This window comes from Corvus cornix, chromosome 20, assembly GCF_000738735.6.
Source record: "Corvus cornix cornix isolate S_Up_H32 chromosome 20, ASM73873v5, whole genome shotgun sequence".
Classification (NCBI taxonomy): Eukaryota; Metazoa; Chordata; class Aves; order Passeriformes; family Corvidae; genus Corvus; species Corvus cornix.
Window position 1 is genome coordinate 3,977,518 of NC_046349.1, and position 11,537 is coordinate 3,989,054.

Here is an 11,537-nt window from a genome sequence, read left to right on the forward strand (position 1 = left end):
CGGGGAGCAGCCCCGGGCACCCTGTCCTGTCACCCGCCCGCGGGAATCCAGCACCTGCCACCACGCAGGGAAGGCCTCCTCTGCCCTGTCCAAGCGCTGGTCATGAGAGAAGGAAAGGAGCCGGACTATCGCACCCACCCCTCTTACAGATTTTCATGCTCTCCCGTTAGATCTCACCCCACTCCCACAATCCTGATTTTCCTCTCCTGTCGCTGCTTACAGCAAAGAAAGGGAGAAGGACTTGTTAAAACCACATAAAAAAGGAGATTTATGGTTTGCTGAATAACCAATGTTGTATGAGAGGACAGACAAAAAGGGAAAGCAGCAAGAGTTGCTTGTAACTCACTTTTGTGAATCGCAGCAATAATTTCATTAATATATAAACTCCTTCACTAGCTACGTGCCTAACCTGCCTCCTGGCCTCGCCTCACTTCTTCAAAGCACTCACCTACTTGTACTCCTTCAAAATTGTCGGTCAGCCACAAATTTTACATGTATCACACTGCCATGACTTTAAGTTTAAATACTTCCAGCGGGCTAAAGGAACAGCTTTGAAAGAGAGATGCTAGCTACATGTATTCCACCCTAGTAAAAAAACATTCATTCAGTGAAAAATTGGTTGTTCAGCTGTCAGAGAGGCCTCAGAGACACTCAGAAAACAAAGGGCTGTTTGTATCCCCTGGCTGCTCACCTGGCTTTTCTCTAAACCATATTACATCAGGAACAGGTGACAAAACAACTCCAAAACAGGGGTGGAAAACAGAAACTATTTACAGTTTGAAGTATAAACACCCCAGACTAGTACAAACCAGAGCTATAATTAGCAAGAGGAGCACTCGGGGACTTGGTTCAGCTGCAGTCTGTGCTGGCTGATTGGTATTGATACCACACAGGAGAAGAGATTAAGCTTGTTGTGTAAATCTGTAGCTGGAATGTACAAAGTGCTCTGGGTGACTTAAAGACAAACAGAGGAAGAAATGAAAAATTTCCAACATTCTGCTGAGAAAAGGGAATGTCTGTAGCAGAAGAGACAACCACTTCTGCTAACATTTATATTAGCGCATCTCAACTGGGCAGGAACGTGGCAGGGGCTTTGGGGCACCTCCTTTAGAAAAACCTGTGCCAAGAGGATATGTGAAGCATGAAGAAATGTAAAATAAAAAGATGTTTTTGGGGGATAAAAGATGAACAGATTTCTCCCAAAAAACAGCTTTGATTTTAAAAACCATGGAAGAGCAAGGTAAAGCACAGAAGTCATGGAAGGCCTGAGTGGGGGAAGAATTTATGTTTAACAATTTGAGTGTCAGATTGACAGCCAAACAAAGGCTTTATAATGCAATTTCACCACATTAATATAAAAAAAGTCCTTGCAATAGAGATGTGGTGTTGATGATGTTGACAAATGTTTTCTTCTCACCACTGATCTCCTTGTCTCTATTTTTGCTGTGCACTGAGCTTCAACATTTCACGGTCAATGAATTTAACCTGAATTTCCACTCCTGCACATTACTGAACTCACCACCTCAGGGAGTGGGCTAGATATCAAATAACTGGAAGTAAAAATATTCCTGAGTTTCTGTGCAGTATCAAAGTTTCTTAATAATGATCCATTAAATCTTAAGGTTTTCATCCATGTGCTGTCCTCTCTTTTTTAAATTATGTAGTTCCAGTCTGATATGAGGCAGTGATCTGCAGCAATGTCATTATTGCTTAATTTCAAATCCTCCCCTCCCTTGGAAGAAATACTTTCCTTCTACAATAGCAAACTCACCTCTCCTTAGTTCTCTTTGGCAGAGAGACAAAAGGAGGCTGCCCGAGGGTGATAAATGTATTTTCAGCAGCTCCTGTTAGAATCATGGCTCTATTTTTTTGTCCTCAGTTCACAAACCAAAATAACAACCCCTCTCACAGTGCAATTAAGGACCTCATGTACACCAGAACCAACAGTAAGACTTAACTACAAGAAAATAAATGCTGGAGCCAGAAAGAAGGACCCAAAACACATTTTCTTCGTATATTATTTTTTTAATATATTAAAAAATTACATTTTCAATAAAGAAGTAGAAAAATAAGAAATTCTTTGGAAAGTGCTTGTGAAATACAAGCAGTTCCCCAGAAGGCATTAATTATCTGAACTACCACATATAAATGATCCAAGTATTCAGTGAACTACTGAGACAGTCCTAATCAATATACTGAAAGGAGAGGCTCTAAAAATGGAAAAATATATTTTCACTAAAAGGTCTTTCTCAAACTGGGGAAAGCCAGGTCTCAGGTACTGTTCTGGAATCCAGCTTCACTTGGGTCAGTGTCGTGTTCCTTAAGTGAGGGAAGAGAAAGAAAAAAAAAAAGAAGGAAAATGAGTTTTAACAACAGGATAGAACTGTAAGATTTTTGGCTTAGCTAGATTATGTGTGAAACAGGCAATTCTTGCTAGCACAAACTGCTGCTCTGCCAATATGCTCCAAACACACTTTGAAGCATCAAATCTACTATGAGGAACTATTTCAGCACAGCTGTGTTTCAGTACAGCTGCTGAGGAACAGTGCTGGTGTCACCTCTGCACTGCAGCACTGGCCAGAGCTGTGAGCACTCCTGAGGCCTCACTGCTCTCACTCAGGCACCAGCAATCAACTGGATTTAGTTGAAATTACAAGCTACACTTGCATGTACTAATCCCCCAATTAAAATAAATGAGAGACTTAATAAATTGAGCACTACATGTTTTATAGAGATTAACAGTCATAAGTACTCTGGATCACACTTCACTGGTCTCATTTATTGCACAACTAATGTCTTACATCACTGCACCTCTCGCCTGTGACAAGTGTAGCTGCTACAATGACACACCACCCTCACTGCTGCTACTACAGCTACTCATTGTACTTTTTATAAAAATACCTGATTCAGTTTCTTAAACTCAACCACTTGGAAGAAGATGTGCTCCAGGATATATTTGGCATCTTGCTTGTCCTTTGGGAGTTCACTCGTCACGCCCAGGATATCACCGCATTTCCGCACGTAAAACTCCAGGTCATCATCAGTGCCTAAACAAGAGCCCAGATGGAAGGCAGGTGAGGATCACACACATCTGGAGCAGCTGGCCAAAAACTGCTCTGAATCTCCATTTGCTGTTGGCATTCGGGGAGGTTCAGTCCCATAACCAAGCTCAGTGGACCAGCCATGATGTATTCCTGCAGCCAGTACCTGCTCATCTTCCTTAGGTGTTTAGAATAATCCTAACGTTTTAACTTCAAAGCATAAAAAGGATGTGAAATTCATCAGCAAGAGTGCCCAAAGCAATTTATGCACAATATCGGAAACAACAGGCAGAAGCAGGATAAAATGTCATGTAACAGACAAAATATAATGTCATGGTACATAAAGTCACACTATCCATTTCCAAAGCTTTTCAATTTCTTGGATCAGGATGAGAGCAATAGATTTTCCCAAATGAGGTCCATGCTTTAAAATTAAATATAACAGTTTTCCTCTAAAAATTTGGACTTTTTATATAAATGTGCAAACAATCTGCTCCACTTACATTTGTTTGTGAGCTCTGCAAGACGTGCTTTCTCAGAGGAAAAAGTTTCATCCAAGTCAAACAGTTCCAGAGCGGGAGGAGGCAATTCTCTGAAAGCAGGTGGAAAAACCTTGAAGAGAAAAAGCAGCATGGTTGATTGCCACATATTTTTCTTACACTTTACAGATCTCTAAGACAACAGTTTTGAACTTTTACTGGACTTGAACAAACCTTTTCAAAAGCCATAAGCAACTCCAAAGCCCACTGAACAAAGGGGCACCATTTGAAAATTCCATTCTTACTTTGTAAAAATAACTGAACATTCCAAAAGAGTTTAGTCACAAGGGTGCCAGAATTATCACCCAGCATCACAACTAGACATTCTTATTTGCAGTTTCAGTTTTGCTCCATGAGACCCAGGTGATGGCTGAGGGCTGAGGAACTAAATTGGCCATAACAGATCACCCTGAAAAGATATTGACATCAGTTCTGGTCAGAGTATCTTCTGATTCATGCAGGCACCATTTATGTCACAAGTTGGACTTGGGTTTGTAAAAAGCAGTGCATGAGACACCACTTTCAGTTGCAATCCTGCAGCTATAAGGATCCCAGCAATCTCAATGGCCAGGGTAAAGAAGGATGGAACAATGATGGCAAAATTCAGATACTCAGAGATTCCTGCTTTCTGAAATGAGTCTGACACCACCATAGCTCGTGTTGTTGCTGTCAGCCCAAATCTCTGCTGGTAAAAGTTTGATCAGCTCCTGCTGTAAAAGACCAGTGCTCCACTTTCTGCCTTTCCTGAGGGTCTGGGAGATGGAAGCAGAGCAGGACAGACTGGCTCCTCCCTGACAGCACTCAGTGCAGTACTTACACCACCACTGCCTTCTGAAATACCACATCCTGTTTTCACAGGGAAGGCTGAGCCAGCACCTCACAGGACTGGGAGCAGCTACTCAACCAAAGGCTTATCACACAAGGATTCTGTTTTGGTACCACACACTACATTTTGAAGCTCTTTTAATGAAAATTAGAAGTGTAAATAAGTGCTCTTTCTAAAAGATGGTCCCTGTAGTGTATTCAACTCCCCAGTGATTAATGATTACTACAGTATTTCTCACCGCTTTTTTTACAGAAGTATGGAAATGACACACAGAGGTTTTGCATGAAACAAAGGAAGCAGAGACTCATTAAGGTTGGAAAAGACCTCCAAGATTCTCAAGTTCAGCTTTCATGGAGAAGGGTTCTCCCTGTACTGTACAAGCAAGAAAATTACTCACAGCTGGCTGGAGGACAGGTAGTGGACTCTCAAATTCAGGCTGAATGAGTCGAAGGGGTTCATGTTTCACATTCAGTTCTTCATAAGCTCTACAGCACAGAAAAATTCAAAGTATGCGAGAAAAAATGATACAACATCTATTTCCACTTGCAGGCTACAGAGATGGATTTTTGTGAACACACCAGCATCAAAGTTTTGCACTGTAACAGCACAAAAAAAAATGGGATGTCCATATTAGAAGGACCTCAGAGAACTACAGATCAGTAATAAACAACTTCTACAGTGAGAAAATTAAAATTGTGACAGAGGAAGATAATGATAGCTGGATATATCAGATGATCAAAAAAAAATCACAGCTCAATTCTTCAATTGACTTTTAGCAGGATGAACATGGATGAACAAAAAGTGATCCAGCACAAAAAAGCAGAACTGGGATTTCAAAAATGTTTGTAAGGAAGTCAATAACCAAAATTTATTTTTGAAAAAAAAATTTGTTATGGTGGGATCAGAAGGGAGATCCTACTGTGAATTCACAACTAGTGAAAATACAAGAAATACAGAGTAAGAAGGAAGAGTGTCCACAGCAGAGTGGAGTTTCATGGAATCTGTGTTAAGCGGCCACTACTCAAGTGTTCAGACATGATCTGGGTAACAGGGGAGTTATGATGGACAAAGCTCATAGTGACACAAACTGGGAAAACTGAGCAGCTGATAAACCTCAAAACACAATTATTGGGAAATGCAAAGGCGACTGAAATGCAGCTTTCAGTAAATGCCAAGTAATTCAAACGTGGGGAAATGAGCAGCTCTCAGCTATCACTCCAGAAAGTGCCCAACTTCACTGCAGACAGTTCTAAAAACATTAGATCAATGAATCTCGTGTAGTCAGAAAAAAACGGAGAGAAGAAGGCCAGAAACTACAGCTAAGACAAGCAGCAAGAGAAAACATCATTGCCACACTGTACAAATCCATCCTCTGGTATATCCATATTCAAAATGCTGCCCACAGCTCAGTCCTTCCTGCTCTTAAGGAGACACAGTTGAACACAAACAGAAAATGCAGAACACAGAATGGAATAAATAAATAATAAGAAAATTACAGATGCTGACTTGATAACTGAAGGGAGGGCAGTTGTGTCCAGCTGATAAAGGGATGTATCAAACAGCTTTGTGAAGTCTCTTGGGTTCTCATCTCCTTCCTGCAGGCAGACTCGCAGCTGCTCAGAGAGCGCGGCTGTGTCGGGGAGCACGGTGTAGTCTGAAATCTGAACACACAGGTACACATCCCTGTCATTTGAAACGGCCAACCCATTCCCATAGCCTCCTTCTAGTTTCTATCTCACATAAAATCTCACCTACAAGTTATTATTTCATTCTTTATCAGGTATGGCCCTTTGCAGTGCAGCTCACTAGATCAGTAATTGTGCCAACTCTTCTCTCAGCTGTAAAGCTACCCAACACATGGATGTTTCATCTGGATTTCTGTTAATTCTTTAAAATTAGAACAGCCAGCTTACTAAACAACCATGCAAAACTGTTGTTCTTTTATGCACACAGAGTATACAACTTTACCACATAAAGATATTTCCAAATAAAAATGGCATTTGTATACAACTAAAGCTGACACAAACGTTGATCCCTACTCACATACAGAAAATCTGCCTTTCCTTCCTGCACGCTCCTCCTGTCTGAGGGCTCAGAGTGAAAAAACTCATTACACTGGAGCAGTAAATCTCTTAAACATGGGCAAATTGAGAGAGACTTTCACAAATCCTATCTGATAACGAAGAGCAATCTAAGGCTGAGTGATACCATTATCTTTTACACCTAAGCCATCTGTCTACTCAATCTTAGACCATGAATAAAGGTACTGCAACAACAGCAGCACCCATCTGGCTGTTACCCACTCTGCTAAATACATGGTACAACAAAACTGGTGCTGCCAGATCACACTGTTCTTTACCTCCTCGTGATGGATCTCTCTTACCTCAGGGTCCTCCATATCCATCTGGTTTAAGTGGATATCTGATGTTGTGAGCCACTGGAAAAGCACATCCTGGAGAAGGGCAAAACTCAATTAATTTCAGGAGAATCCAAATAATCTCATACTATGCTTAAATATTCGTATTAAATCTATTAAATAACATGCCATGAAAAAGATTAAAAATAAGATAATAAATCAAAGAATATCCATTAGTATTGGCTTAGAATCCCTATACTGAATCCATTGCATAGCTGTCTTACTCTAAAATGAAGATGAGCCTGGAGTGCATTGCAAATGTTGTGAAGACCCACTAGGGTGTTTTTAAAGAAAAAAAACAACTCCCAAAAAACTCCAACTTACCATGATCTTACCATTTTCTTCTTTATCTAAATACTGGTCATTGAACATGTGGGAAGATCCCAGCGCTGCCATCTTTCCACCTTTACTCTACCAACAAAGAATACAATATAACAAAAATTCCTTCCAAAGCAGTTTTAGAGGTAATTGTTTTTGCACTGCTTTACTTGTCTACATAGTAAAAAACTGTGTTAACTTAATATCAATCCTGTGCTTGTAACCATTGACTATGACTAGATTTCTGAATTTATTTCTGTAAATTAACAGGGTTGGATGAGCAAGACAATATATGAAAAATCTACTGGTTCTGAGGCGACAGGCCTCTTCCTTCATTCAATATGGTGTACTTACAAAGCTAAGGATAATTTCATTTAATAAACTATTACTAAAACAGTGGAAAAAAATCCCAAAACTTTAAAGAACTAAAGATATCCACCAGTCAACCAAAAAATAGGTAATCTTTGCTGACCAGCTCATTAACTCTCCTCTGAACCCCATGCAAAGAAGTTTACTATAAAAAGAATAAGAAGTCACAGGGCTCATCTGGAGTTTGCAGATGCATCAAAAATTGAGGTGGGTTTGTAAGTATCCCCAAAACATCCACTCACAGTTTTTGTGTGGGGCAGGGGGAATGCAGGGAGTGCCCCAGGCAGCTCATACCTCATGCTGATAGAAAGCCAGGATAGGCCTGTTGAGAGGGAAGCAGACGGATCCTGTGGACAGAATTGCCACTGCTGGCTTCATCACATTCAGTGTGGCTCCAAAAGGATAAACAAAGGTGAGAGCTCTGCAGGAAATACAGAAACTCCATAAGCACCTGCATGCATCAGGCAGGCTGGACAGAGTCACAGAACTCAAAATCAAACCCACAGACTAGAGGCTAAAAAGATCTGGTCATGAGAACAGTAATTCCTTTCCAAACCTATCCCTCCTGCTCCTTCAGAGGTTACCAAGCTCTACTAAACAGATTCCCCTTTCCAGATATAACCTAAGAAGCATAAGAACATAAGAAATGCATTAGAAAACCTCACCATAAGCACAGTGTACTGCTGCTAATCACAAACCTGCCAGTTCTGAGGTATTCTACATATTTTCACATCAGTTTCCTCACAGAAAACACTCACTGTGAGTCATGGCCCCTTCCATCTTCATCTGTTGTCTCAAGCACTGTTTTCTTTGCAGCTTCACTGATTCCCCTACGAGATATTGAAAAACAAACCTTGCTGAAAACAATCCAGATGACAAGAGTTTACTGTGAGGATTCATGTACCCCAAATACTTACCTGTTCAAAACTCCATCAGAGATTAGTGCTTCCTTTGGGTGGTGGTACTTGTAATACACATTCCGTACTACAGCATCTTGAAACAAGAAAAAAATACAGAAATTCACACCTTAGCTGATCAGTGTGTTATATTTAGCAAAGAAAAATTAGTTTAGTTCTTGGATTCCCTGGGTGTTTGCTTCTAACAGCACAAAGCCGGCATTTGGATCCCAAAAGAATTGAAATCAGCCTTCACTACTGTTTCCTTTTGGACAAAACAGATTTAGGACAGGAATACCTTTGCAAATTCAAATAAAAATACAAAAAGTAAGCACATGTCCATCTTCTGCAAAGCAGAAGAGGCAAAAAGATGGTCCAGTTAAAACAGCCTGTATCAACTTTTACAGGCTGATTTTTTTAATACATCTTCCAAACACTTGATGAATCGAATCCGATTGATGCAAAAAAAAGGCACAGTTGAGAAAAGCCACCAAAGACCCAAAATATTTTATGTACACTGAGACACAGTTGCCTTGGGTTGTTGGGGGTTTTTTCCCCATTGGCAGCACAAAACTAATAAATGACATTTTGTTGGTCTGATAAAGAAAAGTGCCACTTCTTATTCAGGATGAGCATGAAGTGAGTCAATCCTTTAAAATGTGTGGAAAATATCTTAAAGGCTTTTGAATCAAGAAATTTCACTAGAATTAATTTTTCTAGTAAATTAAAACTAACAGCTACAGCAAAGGAATGGAGATGGCCGAGTTGTCCAGGTACTCTGTCCATGGAAAGCCTTTGCTGTGCTCCAGTATTACCCTGCCACGTGCATGCAGATTTAGAGAAAAAACATCTTTTAGATCAAAAGATACTTTGTGAGAAAGATCTGCTTGGCTTGTATCCACAAAGGCTGAACCTTGCTCTTTCAATTTCGCTGCAAACTGATGAATAAAAGGCAGCAGTGAGCCCCATTACCATTATTGAAAATGATCCCATATTCTTCTAACAAAAAGTTAATATTTGTGCCATTCTGGGACTCTCCACCTTCTCTCAGCATCACCAGGATGGCCCCACCATCCTCCAGGAATTTCTTCAGAACGGAAAACTAGAAAACAACACAGATCCAGAAAAAAAAACCAAACATGAGAAACTACACACAAAACTGCATGAAGTTATATTGAGATGAGGGAAGGTAAATGATTTTGACTACCTGCATTTAACTTGATCCTATGAGAAAAACATCAAATTTCAATTTATATTAATTCATTTAAAGCAGCATTACAGCAAAGTCTTCTGTCTTGCTCTTTTCTACTTCAGCAAATTTTAAAACATAATTAACTTGAAAACAATTATTGACTTTTTACCTCATCAGCACTGAACTTCTCTCTTGGTCCTGCTGTAATCCACAATTTCACCCCAAACAGTCTCTCAGATGTGATCTCATCTTTCAAGCTATGAATAGATTAATAAAGACACACATGATTCTTGGATATAGCCCTGAACCACAACTTTTTCCTTTTATTTTTTTTAAAGGACTGGCAAATGAACACAAAGCAAACCACTTCAGTCAGTTCACATCCTTTTATCTGGGTTTAAAGTTGACAACTTGAGCAAAAATAATCCTTATAAATGTCAACCAGCTAAACAGTGACACTCCTCTGACAAGGCACCGTGGCAGTTCCAGAGCTGCTGCAAGCTGTCACAGCTGCTATTGAACTTTGCACCTGAGGAACTTCCTATTATTTTTTTCTTTTTCTTTTTGGTCTGGGCACATTTCATAGAATAAGCTGAGCTGGAGGGACCCACAAGGACCACCCAGCCCAGCTCTTGACCCTGCACAGACACCCCAACAACCCCACCCTGGGCATCCCTGGCAGCGCTGTCCAAACGCTCCTGGAGCTCTGGCAGCCTCGGGGCCGTGCCCATTCCCTGGGGAGCCTGGGCAGTGCCCAGCACCCTCTGGGGGAAGAACTTTTCCCTGATATCCAGCCTGAGCCTCTCCCAAACAGTTCATGCCGTGCCATCTTGCAGCGGCCAGATAAACAGTATCATCTGCACCGGGGCTGTTTTCTTTTTGTCCCAAACTCCAGATCAAGACAGACTCACAAATCTGCATGAGGCGCTTCATCCTTACAACTTACACTGCATCTCCGCCACAGCTGAGACAGCTGTAGCTCCAAAGAACCACGCACAACATCCCACAGCGGCAGAAGATGCAACAGGGCGCAATCAACGCGAGAGAGCGACCTCAGCTCACGAGATACATCCCCAAGGCCACTCGGGTACCCAGCGCGGCCCGCACACCCCCGCCGGGGCCTCTGCGTGTCCCCGCGAGCCGCCCCTCACCTCTGCACCTTCCAGCTGCCGCGCAGCCTCTTCCGCAGGGCCTTGTAGCCGCCGGCCGGCGTGAAGCTCTCGCCCTTGGAGGCGTTGAACACTATGGCAGTGCGCGGGCCGCTCTCCATAGGCTCCCCCGGGCTTGCCGGAGGGCTCTGGGGGGCAGCGGACAAGCGCCGGCGCTGCGGCCGCCCGCGGGTCCCCACCGCGGCCCCGCCGTGCCGCCGTCACCACGCGCGCTCCGCCCTAGCAACGCTCCGGCCGCACGCATGCGCGGGTGTCCTGCCCCCGCCCCCCCACCGAGTGCCGAGGTCACCGCGGTGGTTCGCTCCACTCCCCGCCAGGGAAAGGGGCGGGGCGGTACCACTGCGGAGGGCGGGGGTGTGGCGGGGCGGGGACAGGGCTGCGTACGCCCGGCCGCGGTCAGTGCGGGCCCGTGGCCGCGGGCCGCGCTTGCCAGCAGGGCAGTCCCGCTGTGCTGAAGCCCCTCTTGACGCTTCTGGGCCTTTGATTGTACTTGTGTCTAAAATCCCAATCCTGACAGCTGCAGGTTCTGCCCTGTGACGGTGGGGAGGCCCTGGCACGGGGTGCCCGAAGAAGCTGTGGCTGCCCCATCCCTGGAAGTGTCCAAGGGCAGGCTGGACGGGGTTTAGAGCGACCTGGGAGAGTGGAAGGTGGCCCTGGCCCTAGCCTTTAAGATCCTTAACCCTTTCATGATTCTGTGATCATCTTAAATTAGGGAATTTCTCTTTAAATTAAACAGTGCAACCACCCCCTACCCTCCTCCCCTCAGATCCA

The 11,537-nt window shown here is 43.0% G+C and overlaps 1 protein-coding gene across 1 annotated transcript; it reads right to left on the minus strand.

Annotated features, from left to right (window-relative positions):
• Positions 1-2,004: 2,004 nt before the first annotated feature.
• On the minus strand, positions 2,005-10,977 carry IFT52 (intraflagellar transport 52). The gene is made up of 13 exons (XM_039563585.1): positions 10,749-10,977; positions 9,767-9,854; positions 9,378-9,507; positions 8,427-8,502; positions 8,268-8,339; positions 7,804-7,930; positions 7,147-7,233; positions 6,790-6,858; positions 5,913-6,067; positions 4,804-4,891; positions 3,545-3,653; positions 2,902-3,047; positions 2,005-2,319 (listed from the first exon to the last, which is right to left on the minus strand). Exons 1-13 carry the CDS (start codon positions 10,865-10,867, stop codon positions 2,272-2,274), a joined length of 1,314 nt encoding a protein of 437 aa, XP_039419519.1. The 5' UTR covers positions 10,868-10,977; the 3' UTR covers positions 2,005-2,271.
• Between the last annotated feature and the right edge of the window lie 560 nt (positions 10,978-11,537).